At 41.6% G+C, this 23633-nt stretch overlaps 1 protein-coding gene across 14 annotated transcripts in view; it reads right to left on the bottom strand.

The window, feature by feature from the left end:
* LOC308133581 (plectin-like) overlaps window positions 1-23633 on the bottom strand; it is a 126754-nt gene that overhangs the window by 23964 nt on the left and 79157 nt on the right. For 6 of the 14 annotated variants that reach the window (XM_080501026.1, XM_080501016.1, XM_080501023.1 and 3 more), the window contains exons 2-13: window positions 15885-15946; window positions 11610-11624; window positions 10917-11006; window positions 9544-9621; window positions 9368-9460; window positions 7418-7584; window positions 3688-3803; window positions 3508-3608; window positions 2686-2805; window positions 1971-2066; window positions 1763-1890; window positions 260-353 (exon numbers count right to left, since the gene is read on the bottom strand). In XM_080501026.1, the coding sequence (XP_080357152.1) occupies window positions 260-353; window positions 1763-1890; window positions 1971-2066; window positions 2686-2805; window positions 3508-3608; window positions 3688-3803; window positions 7418-7584; window positions 9368-9460; window positions 9544-9621; window positions 10917-11006; window positions 11610-11624; window positions 15885-15946 (1160 nt within the window). Of the gene's footprint in view, window positions 1-259; window positions 354-1762; window positions 1891-1970; window positions 2067-2685; window positions 2806-3507; window positions 3609-3687; window positions 3804-7417; window positions 7585-9367; window positions 9461-9543; window positions 9622-10916; window positions 11007-11609; window positions 11625-15884; window positions 15947-18133; window positions 18473-23633 lie in introns of those variants that run through there. The other 8 variants (XM_080501015.1, XM_080501017.1, XM_080501020.1 and 5 more) reach the window with 3 other exon arrangements.

Raw genomic sequence — 23633 nt, 5'->3', positions numbered from 1 at the left:
ACACAACCAAAAACATAATAATGGCTAACAACATGAACAATTTGAGCATTTCTGATGTAATAAAGCCAATAATAACCATTTCCCCGTGACACCCTGAGGTCCACAGGCTTGATGTTGACCAGGTCTGCTCTCCAAGAAGAAAACTAACTAATCTTATGAAAGAATTGAGCTGAGACATTTTTGTGTCGTTATTAAATTACGGTTGAATCAAAATTGAAGTATCTGTAAAGCTTCTTATTTGAAGAGTTCGGGGACTCACCTTCTGCAGCAGTGCTTCCAGGTGGCTGAGCTGATCGTCAGACGCTCCAGACTCCATCTGGATCTTACTGTAAATCCTCTGGAGCCTCTCCAGTCTGAACGAAGAGAAACGGAAATCAGCAAGACAAAATACCTCTTTGGACGACAACCAGTTATAAAAGAGTCCTCCAAGATCTTTCAAGACCCAAAACCCTAACCCGAGCCCAAAACCACTTACGGCCTCCTACAATGCAACAGAAACTCTAGTCTATGAGGGTCGGTGACGAACGCCATGTGTACGGGCCTAGGCTGAAGTCGGCCCTCCTCACACTGCCACCGCAGAAGCTTGCAGTGAGAGAAAAGTCGCCTGCGTTCACAGACAAAGGAGTCGAGTCTGCTGACTCGGTCGCTCTGCGTATCAGAAGCGTCAACTAAGCAGGCGGACCGAATGCTTTCCGGACAATCCCATGACATGAAATCATGCCATTTTCCTGGCATGACGCAAATTTTCACAAAGTTTCATCGGGCCTAATTGTGTCGGTGTGTTCAAGAACACTCAGGTTGTCACATTTGAAGAGGCTTGAGGAAAATATTTCACGTTATTGGGTAAATCTAAATAAAAATAAAAACAGACATAAACCCAAACATGTCTAAATAATGTTCAACATCACTTAAGTTTAATTTATATAACCTATGCTGACCTTTATGGGACCTGATTTCGGCAGATTTTACGTGAAGTTACCAACCGTTTCATTAAAAAGGCAGAAATCATCAATCCACAATGATTTATAATCACAAACGTTTTTGAATATATTATTTTTGGTCAACAAATCTAACTTTTCAAATCACAGAGTAACATCTATAAAAGCCTTCTCATTAACCTATATTATAATCTTTTGTAACGACAGGTAGATGCAGGGGAGATTTTACCTTGCTGACACGTTTCCTATCTGTCATTACAAAAGAGTCTCTAATAAACGTTTTCAGAATGACAAAATGAACACAACTCACCTTCGCCTTACACCCTGCTGGGTCAGTTTTGCTATTGATTTGTGTGTTGGTTTTACAAAAACTAGACATATTTCGATGAAATTTGCAGAGGAGCAAATAATATGCAAAAGAAGAAGCGATTTAATTTTGGTTGAGGTCCTTATATCATGGATCCATTATCCAGAATAAGCCTCACCTTTAATTCAATATGGAACTTATATAATTTTGGAGAGAGAGAGAGAGCGAGAGCGAGAGGGAGGCATTTAAAAATCCCCTCCTGTGTTCACTTTTCTTGACCCTTTTACAGGAGAAGCCAAGGCAGAGATTATCCTAATACAGTCAGGAAACACAGCTCTTCTATTAGCCTAATTTTAATACTATTTTTAGCAGTTTGGATGGAGACTATCACTTCTCACCTCCAGGAGGTTATGTTTGGAAAGCACTCTTCCTTGACTGGAACCGACAGTTCCTCTGTCACGTGGAGACATTACTGTCTTTTACTCAACAAGACCAGTATTGAGTAATATCTGCTGACCTCTCAAACTCTATCCTGAGTAGCCGTTCTCTCTCCAGGATGGCCACGTGCAGTCGACCCCATTCCTTCTCCACATCGATGGGATGGTAGCCTGGGGGGACCTTCACCTGACCAGCATGCACTGCACTCTGTGTATAACAAGCATAACGGGTCAGTCACATTTATTAATCCTTTTTATTTGGTGGGAAAAAAAAAGGTGAAAACTAACCTCGAATGACTGGTAGATGTGTTTGGAGCGGTTCTTGTCAGTCTCTTTCACTGGTAGCTCATTCTCCTTGAACTTCAAGAACTGGCGCCAAAGAAGCTATGGAAAATAAAAATGCACCAGAGACAATTATAGTAGCAATTTGCATCTTTTTAATTGTATTTAAATGTCTTTTGATGAGAAGCTAAAGTCGCACAGCAGCTGATAGGAGTGCATACAATGAGGTGACCTGACGTCTATTCCCATGACTGGTGTAAATCAAATCAGCCTTTTACAAGAGTCACAGAATCAAACTGTCTGTGTTTAGAGAAGAAAATAAAACAAACACCAAACTTCACTCGGCGCACTGTTTTCAAAGAAAGCTGACTCGCTATGGTGGTGCTCTGGTTTCAGTATGAATTAGAAGGAAAAAAACTAAAGTCACGCCACGGTTTTGATTCGAAGCATTACTGGGAGTGGCACAGTGGCAATCCAGGAAAGATTAAAGTGAAACATTCTCTGCCTCTTGGTTGCTTTTTCTCAGCCGTGGCGCTGCCACACCCATAAAGCAACAATACTTCCGAATAGAGTTATTTATCTGTACATGTTCAGACATTTTGGAAGAGATTGCCTTTACATGTCTCATACATGCACAAACTATTTGAGGAACTTTTTCTTGGTTGGGATTGGGATTAGAAACAAAAGATTTATGCACATTTCTTCAATAAAATGAGCCCACCTCGATCTCTTCATAGCTGGTGGGGAACTTCCTCTCCTCGAAGATCATGACATGGTGCCGGATCCACTGCAGAAGAAGGGTCACCAGCTCGTAGTACTCCTGCCAGCGCAGCTCCAGCTCCTGCAGCCCACACAGCAGAAAAAGACAGCGGGAGACGTTTAACAGCAGCTAACGGGGGGGGGGGGGGGGGGGGGGGGGCTCTTCTTCTGCTGTGTCTCCATTCTCCTTCAGTCACACACACACACACATTATCCTAAACTCGATTAGGTCGCCACAATCCAGGTCTTGTGTGAGAGAATGAGGAGGCCGAGAGGAGAGGTGGGTGTTGTTGAAGAGGGAGGGAGAAGTAAAACAATGGTGGGAGAAATGTTGAAGATTTTTCTCAGATATTACGATAAATAATCTCTCAAATGGCTAATTGTAAGAATGCAAAAAAAGAAAAGAAAAGAAATGCATTAAATTAGATGCTTTTTATAATGTATCTGTACTTCTTTTCACTAAATCAAAATGAAAATGTGGAAAAGTCTATATTTAATCTGTGATCAACACGATTTCTCCACAGGTGAAGTTTAAAAACATGACTTGAGACGTCTGACCATCACATTACATGACAAAGCCCTTCCTTCTCTGGCAGCGTGAGCCAATTTCCTTGGATGCTTGATTTCACAAGACTCCTATTTGTCTTTGAATTGCTTACAGATAACAAAAGCTTGTTTACGAGCAGAGTCACAAGGTATTTCGGTTTAAAACAAATCTGATCAAGTTCCAGCAAACATCTGTGTGATCCAAAGGCCCATTTCATAACACAACTTCTCCTCTTACGTTAGTTCTGGTGTCGTGCACTTCCACCCGAGGCATGGCGTCGTACAAGGACGACACGTATGTGATGATGGATTTCTCGTCAGGGTGTGGGACGTCGACGTCTGAAAGAGTAAAGGAAGGATGAGTTGGGCTGCAATGGCGTATTACAGAAATAGTGTACCGACGGTTGGTCAGGCTCACCTTCGGGGTCCAGCAGGCGTGTCACTCCCAGGTCCCTCTCGGCCACACCGAAAGCCTGCTCCAGGTTCTCCTGGTTGCTCTGTCGGTACACTCTGCCCATGTCGATGAGCCTGGGACTGGGAAACGAAGAAATAGCAGCGATTAACAAGATGGAAAAATAAATCAATGAATAAAAAGTGATCTGCAGTATCGATTTCCATCTGGTGTTATTTCTTTGAACCTGTTTTTTTTAACATGAACCTAAAATTCTATTGAAGGGAGGCGTATATGTGAGCCAAAAAATTGTCGCAAACCAAGTAGGAAGTCCCGCCCACGGTCAGTTTCCTGCTGCAAGAGCAAAATCTCAAACTTTAGGAAGTTTGCAAAAAGATTTGCGACTGCGTTTCTGCTTTATAAGTGACTGAATATCACATTTGGGCTGTTGTTTTCATTATTGATTTACTATTTTAAATTGGTGCTTCATGCTTTGGTTTGACTTTTAATGTCTGAAATTACACTCGGAAGTTTGAAACTTTGAGTTTTACTGGCAAAGTCCAAATGTCACTGACAAGAATAAGATGCCTTTTATTAATAATGAATAATGAATGCCTTTTTAATGAAGTATTTTTTGGGGAGAGTTTTGATTTGAAAATTATGATAAACAAATAGATGGAGGTTAACAATTATTCCATTGAATGCAGCGGGAGCAAATTATAATTGTGTTATTGTTAATGGGGCAGCTAAAACTGTTCCAGACAGAGTATAAAGATTTTGGTCATGTTTTCATTTCTGCAGTGTAGTTCAAGCTTTTTTAAAAACTAAGATCATACAACTTCCATCCTTGTACAGTAGTAGCCTCTCAGGCCTCCTGCCAGCGGCTAAATACCATGAAATGAAAAAAAAAAAGCCCACCTGCTCACTCTCTATATGAGCACCTGCCTTTTTCTGTCCTCTGGGCGTTTGAGTCTCTGGCAGATGTCAGAGCATCTATAGGTGGAATGTATCACAGCGAGCAGCAACATAATGGAAGCTGACATGGTTTAAGTGGGCGACCGGCCGCAGCACGACTCCAAGAGGAGACAAAAATGTGCAGAGTGAAGAGCGAGACGATCGAATACATGCGGGAAGCCCATCACATCTAGCGTGCATGCATTATTGACTAATACTAAATATGATAAATTAGCACTTCACAGGTCTTCATATCCATTTTGATTATGCAGTCAAGTGAGCAATTCAGATTCATACATCTCTCTGACACGAGGAGGGGGATGCACTGTGGTGATGGCGTACACGGGCGCAACAGAATGCTGCCTCATCAGCTGGGGGGAGCTCTTCATGCTCTCCCCCTCTTTCCCGTGGAAGCTGTGAGACCGCCACGCATGCCCCAGCTCCTCGCTGCTCGAGCGAGCCCCGGAGCTCTGAGAGCCCCTCCCCGAGTCCCCGGAGGACGCCTCCGACGGGACGTCCTCGCACAGCATCACCACGCGGTCCTCCACATCGCTGACGGAGCGGGAGACCTTCCTGCCGATGAAGCTCAGGCTCCGTTTCTTCTGTTTCGGCTTCTTCTTTGAGCCAAACATGGCAGTTTGTGACAAGGTATAAAAGATAGGTGACGGGTTCGTCTATGTTGTCACACAAATCCACGCAAATCCACGTCCCGGTTGCTAATCATCTTCTGAAAACTCTCTTAATCCTTGTGAAGGAGGTAGAGAAGCTTCCTCCTGGTAAAACCCGAGGGATCGGTCCTCGACCCACGCTTTCCAGGGACGAGGTAACGTCCGTCGCGGCTTTTCAAATCCAGATTGGAATGCGTCATCACACGTAATTAAATCCTGGACATCCCGTCCTGACCAATGCCTCCGCATGAACTAACACAGCAGCTTTCACAGAGACACACACACACACACACGCCCACACACACCACACCCCTGAGATTTTATGAAAAGCAGAATCGAGCCAGCCTCAAGAGTGTGCCTAAGAGGCAGAGAAAAGCTGCAGGTACACGCTCAGGTTGAAGGAAACTTGTCCCTGCAGGCACCTTTTCGACTGAAATCATAATGGCACTGATGAAAAAGCAAACATTTCTTCAATCTAGTCGCTTTTTTTTTTTCTCCACCAGCTTGCATAAAACCAAGCCACGGCACCATTTCATTGATGAAGCTTCCTGAGAAACCCGAGCACATTTATTTCCCAGGATGCCACCACACAAAGGCAATCTTCAGCCACGAATGCCAATCTAAAGCCACACAACAGCTTTGGAGGGGATTACCATATTTAGGGTTCAACAGTATGAACGACGACTGATAGTAGGTTTTAAACTGTTTAACAAGCCTTTCACGTTTAATAGAGGCGTTATGATCTCAACATAACACCTTAATACGAACCCTAACTGAGTTCTAAGTACAGAATTACTCACAGCCAACACCTACAGCTGGTATTCTGAGCCTGAAGGCTTTAAAAGTTCTTGGAGACACATGAATGCAGACTTTCTGAAAGGGTTTGAGTACTGTCTGGTTACCAGAAAACAAGTTTAAAGAATGTTTTTAAAAGGAAGGCCAGCTGAATGTTTCCAAAATAAAGTCATATACAATGGCTTTTTGCAGTAATGATGACAATTACTAACATGTAAGTTACTATAGTTACTGTTGTCTTGAGTGAAAACAGAAAAGTGCTCAAGGTCATGTTTAGCCAGCATTAGTGTAACACGACCCACAAGGGCTTTTCAGATATGTAAGTAGTTCATAATACTTAGGATTATTGCTGGTGCGCATCATTATTACCCCCAAAATATTCTTCTTATCTTTGACAGCCACAGTAAAAGTTTGAAGTAAATAGGTTTTTATTTTCCATACATGTTAATCTCAACCGTTTTCCTGCTGTGTCAAATGATTTAGATAAGATTGCAAAATGATTTTTTAAAATTGTTTGTGATCTAATTCAGCTCAGCTTGTGAATGGGTGAATTGTTGATAGATTCAACCACCACAATAATATAGCGAGGAAGGGTTTAATCAACAATAAAATTAATATCCCAGATTATTTATGACATCAAAAATATTAAAAAAGCACAACAATAACTTTAATGAGAAATAATAACTGAAGGTTAACATTTTCCTTTTAGAGTTAAAACATGTTTATTGTTACATTTGTTGGATTGTAATGGAATATAATTAAACCATGAAAGGAATTTTAGTGCCAACCTATGTGTGTAACAACAGTTTTGAATAAAAATCTACCTTCTAGCATGAGGACAGTTTAGCTTTTTATTGGCAGTACAGCCAACGAGTCATTAACAACTAAGAAGGTGACAAAGAACATAGAATCTGGTTGAGAGAGGCCCAATGCACTTTCAGCCCAGCGGGGGTGAGTCCTTCAGGATGGAAGTTAATATACTGAAAAACAGCCACAGATATGTGCAAGGATAGAGATGTCTCATAAGTGCTGAGGGCAAGAATTCTGTTTTGGTGCGCAGGTTAAAACTGGAATATTATCAAAGGCAATTTGACATTTGAAGGCATTCCAAGCACTCAGTCACTTCTGCGCCAGTGCACGCTACATTAAATTAAACTTACAGATGATAGTGGGTTTTTTTTTTTTATGACCCTAAAAAAGTCATTCGAAAGCCCTGCATCCTAAGGCAACACCGTTGTATTTGGATACTCACTCCACAGAAATTCCAAAAAGGAGAAAAGCTGAATGCCAGTATTACACAGAAGGACAAGCTTATTACCACTCAAGTAGACCAGACTCACTAGTGCTTGTGTATGACGGCGTTGAAGAGCTTGCCGTCCCTCCAGCTGGTGGTGAAGTTGTCGCAGCGGATGCTCTGGTAGCCGTCCGTCATCCTCTGGGACCAGAGAAGCAGCTTCTCTTTGGCCGTCATGTCCTCGGACTGGCCGTTCACATGAATGTCTGAGATCTGGAACGATCCATGCAGATGCACAACGTTATCAACTGGGACACAGAGGGATTGTGGGTAATGTACGCTGAGGAATTGTGGAAAATAAAATTAGTCATTAGTGGAAAACCAAAAGACCCTGATTTTATTGAAATTATTCCAAAACTGAACTGGTTTAATGGTGTGTTCATAATCTATTTGGGAGGTGGCAAGACGATCCAATTTGGCACAGGAAACAATCAAGCAAATAATTCACAACTGCAAAGAAGCCATTGTCTTTTTAATATTATGATTCGTCTATAAAAAACATTTTGGAATTTTTTTTTTTACATTTCACAAGATTTTGCACCAAAAAGTGTCATTAAAAATTGTCTTTTTGTTCAGATATTAAAGTCTAATTATGAAACATTTTGCAAAAACAAGGCATTTTTTCAAACTGATGCTGCAAGAATGCAAAGCTTAAATTTAAATATTATTTTAGCACTAGTTTACCAATCTGGTCCACTTATGATATTGGGCTGTATGTGGTCTCTGAACTAAAATGAGTTTGACACCCCTGCACTAGAGCTTTGTAGTTTGCTGCCAATAAAAGCAGCTGTATTTTTACATGTCAAGGCAACAATATTGACTTTATAAGCAAGTTTTTAATTGGTACATAGGCTTATATGTCTGATACCAACATTGTCAGTTATCTGCAGAGTGAATCTGATAGCGACTCTGCATAGGTCGTAGTTGCATGAACACACCATCAGACGCACCATCAGTATTTAGTTTCTTTTTAACCCACTAACCGATTTGCACCTTTCACCATTGATTTTGCACTTTATTTTCATTGGAATCACTTGTTCAGAGGATTTTTTGGGGGACTTCTGCCTTGTCTGAATTTGGAAAACACAAGAGCAGCTGTGGCACACAGATACAGCTGAATTCAGGAAACTTGTGTGGGGAAGATGAGTCATGGCCGGCAGCAGGTTTTCCATTTTGTGTGTGTGTGTGTGTTTTCCTTGCAAATCTGCAAAAGAAAACGTAAAAGAAAAGTATAATTCTGACTTTTTTCCTGTGTCATAAGGCTGCAAAATATTAAGAAAAAAATAAAATAAAACTAAGATAACTTTTTGATATTCCAGCTAAATGAATTGAAGCGATGTAGAGTTGTTTGGAGGGAAATAATACTCCTTCAGTCTTCATGACTCATCAGTAGCCAGCACTCACCCAGCTGTCTTATGTTCCTCCTTTTGTATCAGTAAAGAATGGGAACGGTGTGTGTCGACTAATGTGTGCATACCACTGTCTCACTGCTTTCCCAGGCTTAGCTTATCAGCTATTCCTTTAATGTTTTTCACCCTTTAAATATGAACAATATGAATCTAAACCACTACTTTCTATGCCTGTGAGGGTGACGCCCCGACGACTCGGCCGATGCCCAGGGCTTTCTGCCTGGCAGCTCTTGGCATACACAGGAAGTGTGTTTGGGCTGTGACTGGGAGTGGAACGTGTCAATAGATCTTGCAGGCTGGACACGCCCGCTCCTCTGGGACAGGCTGACTCACGCTCACACACCCTGATGGTGTTTGATTTCTCATAACAGTTCAAATGATCTACACTGTGTGGTGTTAGTGTGTTAACATATGGATATGGGTGATGTGAGCATGTCTTGATGAGGAATATTTTTAGATGACGTTTCGAAGAGGAGAGTCCATCCTGATTGGCTCCGAGGAGAAACGGCAGTGGAGAGGAGCAGATCCCAGAGGCAAGGTGACAGGGTAATAATAAAATGGAACAAAACACTGACAGAGGAGGAGACCTGGAAGTGGAGGATGATGGTCCATATTAACCCCAGGGTGAGCTTGGGGTTCCCGTCGGCGATGTCGTCATTCCTGATGTTAACCAGCTTGACCTAAGGGAAACATTGTCGGTGGTCAGAGCGCGACGCCAACGCACCAAAAACGGCTTCAGACGCCTGCTTTTCATGCAGCTTACCTGTCGATGTTTGAGGAAGTCCAGTGCTATCTGTACATTCTGCAGTTTGTGGAATCGCATGCGGCCTTTCTCTCTGGGCTGTGGAGGAGGAAGAAGAGACATGCTTAGCTACACGGAACGATCTGCAGTGCTACCAGACGTACAGACGGTCCTTTTGGTGGAGCAGAAGGAAGGAAATTAATGAGGACTGGATAATTGTAGGTTGAATGGCGACACTCCGATTAGGTAAAATGGTTAATAGATTCTTGTCCTTAAACGTTACATTTGTCTTAGTCCTGTTGACCGCCATCCCACATAAAGGGAAAAAGAAAAAAAAAAAAACTCAACATGATGGGAAATACTGGAACTGCATGAGCCAAAAAAGAAAAAAGGTTGTTTTGAGAGAAATGAAAAAAAAACAAAAAAAAAACAACATGAACGGAGTGGAGATCCATGCACAGCCACAATGGAAAGTGCAGGTAGAGGACGGTTAAGTCGGAAACCCACTCACCAGCCGGGCGCTCCTGACCACGTCCCTCTCCCTAGGCTGACCTCCAGAAAGGAGCAGCGAGGCGAGGGAGAGGACGCCGAGGCCAGACGGCAAACATCAGCACGCACAGACGGAGGTTAGAGGAAGAAGTAGTGGAGAGAGGATTGGAAGAGAAGAAGTGCGGATCAGACGGGCGTACGAACACACCAGGGAGGTGTTAATGTGTTAAGGCTATGGAGGCATTCCCAAGAATGGGCAAAGCTGGAGCTGGCAGAAGAAGCTTCAAGCATCATCGTCATCATCATCATCATCAAGAGCAGCAGTGCAGAGAAGCTTTTCTGAACATTTCTGAATGCAAGAACACAAAATAATGGCTGTCCGCCTTTAAAATGAGCATCGGAGCGTTAAGGCTGAGAAAAGTTGAAGAAAAAAACCCCCAGAAAACCAAAGAAGATGCCAAAGACGGAGTTTGGATCATAAATCAAACTGTTTTCCCAAAAATGCAATAATTTGAGTCAAACAAAGGCAAGAAAACCTTGTGAAAATAATTACGATTATGTACAGGGTGAAAGGATGATGCATTGTTTTAAGTTAGTCACATTTGCTTGGAAGCATATTGGAAATGAATGAAAAATTAAACTTGGAGGTGTTTTACATTCAGGTTGTCCTCCTATGATACCTGAATGTATATAGTTTAGTTTCTTTTCCCCCGAAAGACCATTTTGTTGGGTGAAACTCCAGCTTGTCATTTTAGACCAATATTCTTTGACCCCCCCCCCCAAAAAAAAAAAACCCTTTATACAGTCAGAATTATTTATCAAGATGCTATTCACTTCCATATCTTTTGGCAAATATCCATTAAAAAAAACAACAACAAAAAAAAAGCAGTGACAGATGTTCTCACCAGTGATTCCCCAGAGAGGACCTCCAACAGCGAGATGAGGTTGTGTCCATCTCGAAGGTCTTCGTACAGATCTGTCACATGACGCTGCGACTGGAGAAGACGGGAAAGAAAAACAGGATTCAATCAACAGCACAACACCTGTCACAATCACTCAGCAGTACTTGGTGCAGTTTGATAAAAAGAGTTATTCTGCAATCACAATTCAAATCCAATCAGATTTTTTTTTAAACAGTGTTATTTCAGGGTTTTGTAGTTGCTGGCAGCAGTTTGTGAACGACCACAATCCGACACAAGTCAGGAATGCATCGCCGTCAGCAGCACAGCCTATCTTGTCATCCCACTGCCAAAAAGCAGCTGTGAACCCTGAGAGGCAACGGATCGGATTTTGACTTTTTTTAAAGAGGGGTAAAAAGGTGCTCTGGCGAATATAAAACCAACAAAATGTTTTTTTTATTTTCTGGAAATCAGATATGTGACACAGAGATCATCCTTGTGTGGAGTGATAATTACAACCAGAACATGAAGTGAGTCAGATATGTGAGGGGAATTAAAAAAAAAAAAAAAAAAGTCCTGATATTGCCGGAGAACACAAGCCTGCACAGGAGGAGGAGGGTGAGGAGGAAGGGTGGGGGCAATCTACATGCAAGTGACCAGACACTCAGTAAAGTCCCGTCCCAACGTGCTGCCACCTACCTGTCCCCTCCAACGCTGAGCGACAGATGGAGGGATGAGAATGGAAACGAGGAGGACAGGAAGGGGTCACAAACAAAACATAAAATGAAACACAGAAAGATGAAACACTGGATCACAAAACAAACGTATTCTTTCGTGTTTGTACATCACAAACAAATGAAGGCGGGTGTGTTGGACCGCATGGAGGGAGAAAAAAAAAAAAAGAAGCTTCAACCCTGAAGTGGAATGAGAGTAAATTTTTCTTTGCAAGTTACAACAGAAGCTGATTTATCCTGGCAGGGATTCCAACACGATCCTCCACCAGTCTTTGGAGCTGACTCTGATATGCCCCTGCCTGCCTGTCTGTGTGAAGTTTGTGAATGCACTCAACACTGTTGGCCACTAGAGGTCCCTGTTCACACTCCGAAACTCTCCTACTTCATTTCAAATGCAAGACCTGGGCCTATTTTAATTTAATTTGCACCTTTTTGTCTTGGAAAGCCCAATTATTTTTCTTAACGGTGACATATCTGTAAAGGATATGCATTTGTGAGATGAGCCGTTGGTTTTCTGCTATGAATCTTTCCTGCTGCTTTGTCCCTAATAAAGCACTCTGATTCCTGCATAAGAAAGGACCCCTGTCACTTTGAAAACCACTTCTGCAAACAGTTGAAGCATATTTTTTCCAGTTGCTTCCTTGTTTCAAGCATAAATGAAAGAGGCTAATTAGGCATGTATATCCACGTCTATTGTGATTTTCTTCACCGTGTAATCTGAGCACCGACGAGCATCTGTCACCACCCGTCCATTACCCTGTCCCAAAGCGGCTGCGGTTGTGTTTAGCTGCTGCTGAAAACGAGGTGTTACACTACAAATTGCCCTCCCAGATGCAAAGAGAAAAAGGTCTTTTCAAGGTGAAAATCATTAGTGCAACAATGAACGTGGTTGTGGCTGACAGCCCCTGACCCCCCGGCCCCCCGCTTTCTATAAACAACACTCTCGCAACATGTTTCATCTTGTGCAGTTTACTTTCAAAGCGAGGAAGGATGCGCTATGTGCTATAATGACTCTTCACCCATTTCATGCTTTGTCTGATGATCTGAGTGATTGATTGAATGGAACCAAAGACAAGAAAAAACAACAACCTATTACTCTTTTCCTGCTGGTGACCAACTTTTAAGTCTTTATATATAGTCCATCATTGTCATGACTATAAAATGTACAGTTTTTCACAAATTAATTTTTATAATCTTAATTTGTCTCTTTTTGTCTCTTTTACTCTTATAATACATTCTGTTCCAAAATATGTCTTTTATTAAAATACGTCTTTGCAATGCATTATAAATTCATTATCAATATGCAGATTACTCACTGCAATATGCATTCATGCCTACACTTTACGCTGTAATAATATTAAATATCAGCATATAAGCATTTATAGTGATTGATTTACAAAAAAACAATGAATGATTGTGTGCACTGTTCCCTGAAAGGGGAGATCCCAAAGCACAAAGACATTAACCTCATTATTGCATGCCATCATGCATTTCCTTAAGATCATAAGGCTCTAAAAATCAACATTTTTTACAGGAAACAGGAAAAACTTCATGCTCCACCATCTAAACTTCAGTTTTCTCCTTCCTACCACTGCCAGCTCCACATAATCTCAGTCTTTGTTATATATTTAATGAAACGGTTGCTTGGAATCTGGTCCGTCGCTCTGCTCAACTTATCTGTTTAGATTTACCAAGTGGGAGACACCACTCGGTGATCCTTTACAGCTCTTCATGGTCTGCACTCAACCTAAAGTCTTTCCATGTCGAGCCACCCATTAAGTCATTAAATCAGTTTAACACCAGTTTAACCTTCCCAGAGCACTTTCACACAATTAACACTTTCCCCTCTGTGTGTATTAATCAGTTCAGACGTTTCAATTTAAGGGCTTCTAACAGATCTGTGCTGTTTTAAAACATGGGTGCATGGATTTCTCCAAAAGGTTTATCCTGTTGTTGAATTTTCTTATGCAGTTACACATATTCCAATCTAATCTAATTAGGTGTGAAACCTTCCACTTAAGTTTTATTGTTTCTCGGCATTTTACCCTTCTTCTTCAAATCATTTTTATGCTGCAACATCCTACAACAGCCCAACCTTTCAGGAGCTGATGTTTTGTTGACAGTGATTGCTAAAGACTAATATTCCTCAACTATCAGCAAATGTCTCCTGGCTTTCATCATCATCAGTTTAAAACTGAAAGCCTGATGTAACATTATGTGATTTCCAATCCACATTATGTGATTTCTTTTTTCATACAACAGTTACAATTACACTGACGGGAAGAATTATGCAGCTCTTCATGCATCAATGCCTGCCTTTCAGTTTTAGGCGGGCACACACATACCAGCACCCGCCCAGGCCTGAGAGTCTGGGCAGCGCATGTGCTACCGTTAGACGTCAATGGAGCATGGAGCTCTGAGCCCAGACTGGGATCTGCCTTTCTGAAGGGAGCTAAGCGAGTCCAGATGTGCTTGTGAGTCACCCGGCAGTATTCCCACTTAGGAAAAACAGGAATGAGTTACCGCTATATGTTCGCACACAGTTGCAGGGTCGGTTAGCAGTACACACCGTCTTTGTGCTCACTTTTTGTCCCCTCCCCTCTTGTTCTACTTCCAGAAAAAAAATATGAAAACCTGTTGAGTGAAATGCATATGATGTGGAATCACTAAATGTTAATGCCTCTGGGGGGGGGGGGGGGGGGGTTTCAGGGAAAACAAGACTGTTGTGTTACAGGGGGGGGGGGAAATTTTGACTGGTAATGATTCTCTGTTTGACTTCACTCCCTTGCTGACGCGTTTACACCCCTTCCCCGTCCAGTGTGTGATGCACTGCGGAGCTTTCAGTCTGTCGGAGTGAGGTATGCGAGAATGGACGGGTGCCGACGGACGCTTCGCATAGCGTCTCGGCTGGTGACAGAGCGGACGTCTGGCGAGGAGCGTAAAGCTGGGGACCGAGTGAGAAGCAATTAACAGCTGGCTGATGAGTGTCCATGAGAGTAGAGGGTGGTAGTCACTTTTACAGCCAACGGTTGACCGATGGATTATCTTTAAGTAAACAATGGCCTGCAGCTTCAAACGATCCACAACTTAACGCTGCATTGAAGGAACCTGAGGAGACATCTGATCCTGTTGCTCTCATAACACTTTGCTTATTCAAAATTCATTAAGTCAGTCAGTCTTTACTTAGGCTACTAATGGTTAACTTGATCCTGGACTACTGCTAACTTAGAAATGAACTGATACTGTGTTAGGCAGCATTTTTTTTTAAATTATCATTATTTTAACTGATTATAGTAGTTATCTTTGTAAAGCTAAATACAGTCCAGTATCCAGGTGGAGCCAAGTGACTGGCTCAGGGTCCATGGGAACATGACAGAAGGCAGTACTCAGGAGAGTTTTCCATCTGTGCACTTTATTTGATTTGTTTTAGATTAATTAATTAAATAATGCATTTTTAAGGGCCTCCAACATTTCCTGTGTCGTGCACACTTGCAGGACGTTTTAAACTCGGCTCATTGTCCGTGTAACTTTGCTTTGTACGGGGATTTCATATGACATTGGAACTTCTTCTGTCTTGACTCTTTGATTTCCTTACTGTGAATAATAAAAACCTACTAATCATTACGAAACTTCTTGTGATGTTGATGAATTGAGATGAATTAGTAATACATACACACCACACAGATGGATGAATAGATATCATGGAGTACATCATGGAGTAACTATATATATATATATATATATATATATATATATATATATATATATATATATGCTTTGGGGTTTTTGAAAGAAAAGTGATGGGATGTTTTCTATGCGTTTCAGTACTATTTTAAAAGAAAAATCTGTGGATTTTATATCATCATAGTTATGATATGGGTTTTTAATGCTGATATATCCCTACCATAAACCCAATAACATTATTGTGATGGTTCACCACATATCACATCGATATACTAAAAACAAATATTGTGCAATTAAAAGCAAAACCAGGAGAAGAAATCCCAACACAATGTTGTGCTGTGTGCAACTTGTGTATCTGGACCACAACTTCACCCTTTGGTCATCTCTGTGGTTGTGGTGCAAGAGTGCAGTGAACCACAATGTTTTGCTTTTGTGAAATATGTGGCCACCTTAAGGTGAAATTTGCTTTTTCTCTACCCACAATGTTTTCTTTATGTGTGTGTGTGTGTTTTACTGTGAGTGCAGAATTGTGCCCATTTCAGAAACAAGTTCTTACCTTCATCAAGTGTTTGTTCACCCATTTTGTGAAGGTCTTTTTCTGTACACGATCCCGTTCATCTGTAAAACAGAAACATGGCAAACATCAGATACATGTAAAAAAAAAAAAAAAGAAAAGAAAAGAAACCCGGATTGGGAGTGGGGAGTCTGTGTGACAATAGCAGCTGGGAATTTCATGACTTTACATATGTGAAGCAAAAGAGGAACACGCCAGGAGGCCAAACTTGTTTGTATTTTTGCAGGACAAACACAATTTATCACTGTGTGGAAAAAAAACCAAAACACAACGTAAGCCTGCATCTGAGTCACAACACATCGCAGCATGTTCACTGTGTGCAGATGTATTGTTCTGGATGTCACATTTCACTATGACACCATTGCCAGCTGTGCTCCGAGACGGGAACAACAATAAAAGGATGGGGTCGTAAAAAAAAAAAAAAAGGTGGAATGCTCTTGAAGTGCGAAGATGGTCTGTGTGGTTGCCACAAGACATGGCATAACTATTACCGAGCGCAATTCTCCAGACAAGAAGGAACACGGTTCTGGGCATGGGAATACACCCACCAGAGTCAACAAAGCCATGAGTGTTGAGGAGTTTAGGTAACAACCACAAGGTGTGTCTTTATTATGAACACAGCGGATGGATTGGCCCGTTTCCAGCTCCCTGAATGATCGAAAAGTTAAGCTTTACTCAACAACTTTGATGGTTTTGGGTCAATTGAACAACAGTCAAGTTGACTATACTCACTGATTTGCACAGCAACGGTAACCTCTGTACACAAAGTCCTTGGTCTTATCAGTTTAAAGGTACAGATGGCTGCATTCAGTGACACACCCAGCAATGAAAAGTTATTCAGACGGCACCTTAACGAAATAGGCACCCAGAAGCTACATTGGTTTCCTCATGAGCAACTTCTCTAAATGGAATGGAAACTTAATTTAGAGGCCTTTATCTACCTCATTAGTCATTGAGACCAATAATGACAGATCACAAGGCCCCTGCATGTCTACTTCCGGTGGTGACACACACACACATCATGGAACACAAAGGTTGCCTTCCAAACCAAATATCAAACCTGAGGGACTCACTGCTCCTCCTCAAGTGAAAGGCTGGTATGCGGGGGAATAGGGGCAGGGTGACCTTCCGATTATCACGCGTTCACACACAGACACACACAAACACTCTCCAGTGGGGCGTGGAGTTTAAGGCCCGGTATGTCCTCACAAGTCAACAGCAACAGTGGAAAGTGAGACACCAAAGTGGATAATTGACGATTTATAGTTAAACAGTTTTCTAATTAGGATAATGATGTAATGAGGCATACAAATGTTATGCAGTTTTAAAATTTAAGTAGAAACAACTTTACTTTCATAAAAAAAACTTCCTTTTAGAGATAGAAGTACAAAAAATATAATTTGTATGTTACAGCAGTTATATATCATATGTTATTCCAAGAATGTATTGACTCACACTAAAATCTAACTTAAAGCACAGGATCTACGTCACCATGAAAATAAGGAAATTCTATTTATTGCAGGATGTGCTACTTTTCCATTATAGTTTTTCAATGATCTTAACACTCTGTTACACTGGTTAGTATTTGTCAGGCTGCTACCAAAACTAAAGAGACTGAGGATACTGGCCAGTCTAATGATACCTTCAGAGGCAAAGCAAAGGGAAAAAAAAGAAAAGAAAAAACTGTGGAAAACTCCAAGTCAGCAACCGTTTTTTTGGAAGAATTTTAAAAATAACTTGGTATAAAAAAAAAGTGGGGGGAAGACTGAATGAGAAAGGGAATGGGTGCGACATTAATGGATGCTGCAAACGAATACAGACAGGATTTGCAGTGACTCATTCACCCTGACCCACCATGTCTGTGTTGGTGTGTGTGTGTATGTGCAAGAAAAAACTGTGAATGGGCTTTGCTGACCAATGTGAGATGAGGAAGCTGCTGATGCCTTAGAAAAGGGGAGTATCCTCTTTTTAAGTCACCCAGTAGGGAAAACACCGGACAGTACAGTGTAGTCCAGTAACTTTTCAAACAGAAAGCATGGAAAAACGCTTCCCGATGTGCAATATCCTGCATTGTACAGCACTGAAATCAGCCAAGTCTCAACACAAAGGTGTGCAACCCGATCGATGTCCTATTAAAGGCTCAGCTCACCCACAGCCCTGGAGAAAACACTTAATTGTCACGCAGCAGTTTCTAACACAGAGGAACAATGGGACCGCAGTCACACCGGTACCTTTCCTGCCGTCCATGGCCTTCAGCATCCCTTGGTAGTAGCCATCGTCTGAGGGCATCCTGTCTCTGCCCATGCTGTCAGAGGAGAAATTCCTGTACCTCTGCTGCTGAGAGTTCATCTTCGCTGTTTGCACAAAATCCTAATGGTGAAATGTCCCCGGTGGGAGCGTTCGCTCCTTCCTTCTTCTATCTGTCCCTCCTGCGCTTCTGTCCGTCCCCGAGTTCACAATCCAGCCGTCGCAATCCCCTCAGAGCCTCGCGAAACCTAGGATTTCCCTGCCTTCCTTTCCCCTCTTAACCTCCTCACTGGCTCATTAGCTTCTGCTCTGCCCTTCTTCTTCCTGCCGATGTTTTTTCTCTCTCTCTTTTCCCTTTCCTTCCCACTCACTCTATTCCTTTCATTGGAAAGCAGTGCCTGTGGGCTATGAAGTCTGGGCCTGTCCTCGTGCGCAATGTGCAACTGTGTATTTAGTGGCTGGAGTGTGCAGAGGACACTGTGGGTAGGGCACGAAACACACCCCTTCCTCTTTGCGGCGCGAGCAGAGGCGGGTGAGGGCGAGGTGTGGCAACCTGCAGCGCATAATGGCTTGGGCTTGCGCAAGACGATCCACACTGAAACCGAGTCGGAGGGCACCGTAAAAAGGTCCGGAGAGTTGCTGTGGGTGACGAATACTTTATCTTCAATTGAAAGATGGCAGATTACAAAGATTACACATTAACTAAAGATGGGAGTCTCAAAATGGTTTTTTTTTGGTCATACTTGTACACACAGATCTCTGGTTAATTATTACTTAATCACAACATTCCTCAAGCGTGTCACATTGAGAGAGTTGAAAAAGGAGAAGTGATGGCGGGATGAGATAGTTTAGGGATGGGCTGGATTTCCAGACCGGTGCTGGGTGACCACACCCTGTGCATCAGTGATACACTGAGAATTTCAACAGAACGCAGTGAAAAACATCTATTTGTGTTTTTTGCATGTGGTGCAAATAACACTTTATTCCACACCGCTAATTGAAGTACACTTACAGTTTCCACATTTTCTCAGTCTCACTGCACAGTTCTCAATCTGCAGTCTTCAATCCAAACAAATGACAGAAAATCAAATTCATCTCTTTTATTTTACCAGACAGGCACAAGCAAACAGTGTTTGGAACTACAACAAGAAAAATTTGCTTCATCCACAGAACATTCTGGTCATATTTCCAAGATTACACCTACAAGAAGAAAAATGCTGTGATTGACTAATCATCAAAAAGAAATGGGGGAGAAGAAACGGGCAGGGATGTTTCACTTTCCTGCAATTTTTCATCATAACTATTGCAGTTATGGGAATTACAATTGTGTCATTTCTCAACCTAAAACTTGCATTTTAAAAAAGAGAAGCACCTCTGTAGAGGAGGTCGTTCAAAAACCCACAATTATTCAGTTTATCACAAGGCTTTGAGGCTTATATTTCACAAAGCTCAAAAAGTGCATAGTGGCCCCCTATACACCGTCTGTAGTATGTGCTGACAGCTAAGCTGGAGGCCGGGGTGCGTCCCACTTTGGCTAAATCCTCTCTCCCTCTCTTTCTCTCTCCAGTCTGCTGGATACACGTCCCATTTCCCCACCTGCACTGACATCAGTTCATCAAGCATATCGGACCACTTTTTCTCTGGCGGGGGTATTCAGCCCGACCTGTGTGAACATGAACACACTATGTGTCAGTACGAGTGTGTGTGTGTGTGTGTGTGTGTGTGTGTGTGTGCGTGTGTGTGTGTTGACTCATCCCGAGCCACGTTAGCAAATTTGCAGACACACCTTCGTAGCTTCATACAATGTCTAGGCAAGCTGCGGAATTAAGGTGTGGTACGAGGGGAGGCAATTAAATGTGTAAGGAAAAAGAACGGGACGGAACGGAGTACTGTAAAAACACTGATGGGGTTGGCTGGAAAAGGCAAACACAGCCTAAAACTACACATTGTACCTCCATGGAAATAATTCTCACTAGGCAGGGTTTCCTTTATCAATGAAAAACACAAGGGGAATGATTTAGATTTTCTGATATGCAGATCCAACAATAGGTGTGAAGCGAGTCAGACAAGAGCACATTTTAGTGAAGCTCTTGGGAAACATTAGCAGGGCGATGGTGCGGAAAGTGTGGAACATCTTTGTCATGAGATATTTTTCCTCCAAAAGAGAAGTATATCATTAAGGTCTCAATGTGCTTATTACTCTGCACCCTCATCTGACTTCATCAAAACCAGATGGGTTTTTTTCAGTGTTTGGTGAAAATAGGAGGGAAGTTTCTTGTTCGAAATGACAACTTTGAAGTTTGATCACTTTTTTTTTTTTAATGGTGACGTTCATGTTGAATTTTCACCTCTTACTTTATTCAGATTCCTGGACAAACTCAATAACTCTATCTTCCCTGTCACTTTATATTTTAGCTGTTTGTTTGTTTATTTGAAAATGGTCCAAAATTAAACTATTTTCTTGAATTAAAATATTAAAATCCAAAACTGAAAAAACTAAAAGTTGTCAATTGAAAATGACAGCACTGATAACAAGAAAAAAAAAAGTAAATGATCTTGGTTTATCCATAAAAAATTTGCACGTGAACTAATCAAAATAATTAGTATAGCCCAGTCACAATGTAAATAAATTAGCGGCACGAGAAAGAACACTGGTATAATACTGCTATTGCAATCCTCAATACTGTTCAACTGAAGCCAAACATTCCTCTAAGCACTTTGCATTGTGGGTCAAATGATCAGTTCAACACATTGGTACATGGTGATCTGAGACGTATTGGTTTAAATTAAAGTTATTGACAAGCCTTCACAGATGTAAGAAGGCGAATCGTACTTTCTCCAATCGGCACACTGGAGATACAGTACTTTTCTTTTTGTGTGATTTCAGTGACAAGTCTCAACAGCCACTGGATGATGGACTCACATTCCTCCAAAGCTAATAATCTCATAACACCAAGGTGCAATTGTGTTCAGGTGTGACTTTAGCAAACTAAATGTGGGTGCTGTGCATGAAAATTATTAGTTATGCGCTTATACCTTGTACATCAGTTGCTTTAGCATGGCAAATGTAGCTTTTAGCCATAAACCTGGATTTGTAGCCACTGCAGTGCTTTGATATGGTTCTTACCTTCTCAGTTGAAAATGTTGCAGCTGCAACACGATTAAACATCTTTGTCTGCTCTAATTGTACCGTTTAATTTAAACCCAAGCATTATGTTGGTCATTTATACAGTCTACATATCAGGGATACCAGCAAACACATGGTTGAACCTGCAACCGCTTCATAGGACCAGAAAAACCAGTGTTTAAGCAGCGAGTGACCGAAGAAAGCAATTAGAGCACAAAAGCATGCTTAGAATGTGTCATTATGGTTTTAGAAAGTGCTGAACTGCAGAGAAAATCCAAGGGTTCCAAAGAGAGGGAGGACTTGCTTCATTGTGAGATAAAAAAAAAATAAAAAAAAGGACTGCAGAGAGGATTAGCTCACATAGATTAGATTAGCTCTCCACCGTGTTTACCCATCCCCCATTTTCTATCTCCAACCTCTCCACCTTGGTCAATTCAGGTGAAAATGTAAATTTTCATAATAATATGCAGTCACCACGCCTCATAGGAAAGGAATGCTGATAAAACACACCCAGGATCATCGCTTTCTCTTTTTTTTTATTACTGTAAAAAGGTAAAACATGAGGAAGAAGACGCAGGGCGGGGTTGCTGCTGCCTAAAACACAGCACATGTTGGAGCTCATTTGTTGCGTTTTTTCACAGGAAATCAAAAGCAAAAGAATTACTGCTGTGAAATTAGTGCATAGGCACCTTTGATTATTCCACTCAAATCCAATTATATAAAGTTAAAACACGACAAATCTCAAAGACAGCACTGACTTTGAGGGAATACATTGTCATGAGGGTGTGCTGTTCCATATAATTATGTTTAATTGGCTGCTAAGTATAGTTAACACAATAAACTGTTTTCTTTTTTTTTTCTTTCCAAGTTGAAAGGCACCGATGGATTAAACAATCATCTTTCCATCAATGATTATGTTTGTGTCAGAGGAGAAGAATGAGTTCACGCTTATCCGGCTCACACAAATCGGTGCCTGCGTGTTCAATCGGATAGCGGGCATGTTTGTCGTTGTTGTGCCGTGACGCACGTTCACTGACTGTAGACTTCAGATGATGCAGTCAGAACTAGACCCGCCGATGAAGCCCAAAATCCCAATTTAACTCCGAGCCAACGAGCCGTCAGATTAGCCACAGCAGCTGAGGTTTAAAATAGCTGAAGTGGTGGGCTGGGGGGAGTGGAAAGCCCCACATCTGGGATTGTGACTGTTAATTTAGGTGAATATGAATGTGGTGGAGAGGGGAGGGAATTTGATGCCTTGGCCGGGCTGTTGTTGGGCTACAGGTTGTGTCTCCCTCTGCAGGTGAGAACAGTGAAACAGTTTGGAGTGACTTGGCCGATAACTTGAGCTTATCAATCACACAAGTGTTTCTAATAATGACATAAAAAAAACAACAACAAAAAAACCTCATCCTAACTTTCCTTACAAGTGGAGAAAAAGCTAAACTGGAAATCAAGCTACCCAATGTGCTGATATTACATATTAAATGACTTAAACATTAACAAAAGAAGTCAATAAACTTAATTCTAGCAATGCTGCTGCCACCCTTTAGAAGTGACTAATTGTATGAGCTGGACATGTGATCTTAGAAGTAGCATCAAGCTTTATTGCCCAATGTAGCTCATGTTACTGTAGTTCCTCATTCTGCTTGTCGTCTATTAATCCATCACCCTGACATGTGGCGTTTCCAGAAGCCAACTCGCCCTCAACACTTTCCACACAGCCGTGCATATTTAAGGGTGGAAAAAAAACCAACAAAATGAGAACTTGAGAGCCATTTCTATGGCAACGCACGTAAACACGAGGCGCCATGTGCTTTGTTGGTAATTGTGACTGGCTCTTAGTCACGGCTGTATTTTTAGCTCCAGAGATGGAGGAGTCTCCAGTAATGGAGCAGTTTGTCATGGAGAGGAAAACCCCATCCTGTGAACATTATTCTGTCTCCTGGACTGAGGAAGGAGGCAGTGCAGTGATCTCACCACTAGATGGTGCTTATGTACCAGCACAGGCTAATACCTTGCTGGTCGAGTCTACATACATGTGAATGCATTTGAGAAATTGCATACATACATGTCCAGAAAATTCACCTAAATGTAGTTTGAAAAAAAAAAAAAAAAAAAAGTCAATATATTTATTTTGTGACTAATATATTTTTGTCAGATGATTTGATTTTAAGTGAAAGCAACAAAATGTATTGAGGCAATAGGTAAAGTAAGCTCAGATATATGCGATTACTTGATATTTACAGAGAATACCATCGTTTTATCATTCTTAGTACTGTGTATACGTGTCTATTTCTTCCCATGTCCTTGATCGACTTGCTCTTTGTTGTAAGTAGAACCACACCTGCCATCACAGA

Source organism: Blennius ocellaris (genome assembly GCF_963422515.1).
Source record: "Blennius ocellaris genome assembly, chromosome: 8".
Taxonomy (NCBI): domain Eukaryota; kingdom Metazoa; phylum Chordata; class Actinopteri; order Blenniiformes; family Blenniidae; genus Blennius; species Blennius ocellaris.
The sequence above is the reverse complement of the archived record's forward strand: the minus strand, read 5'-3'. Positions and strand labels throughout refer to the sequence as shown.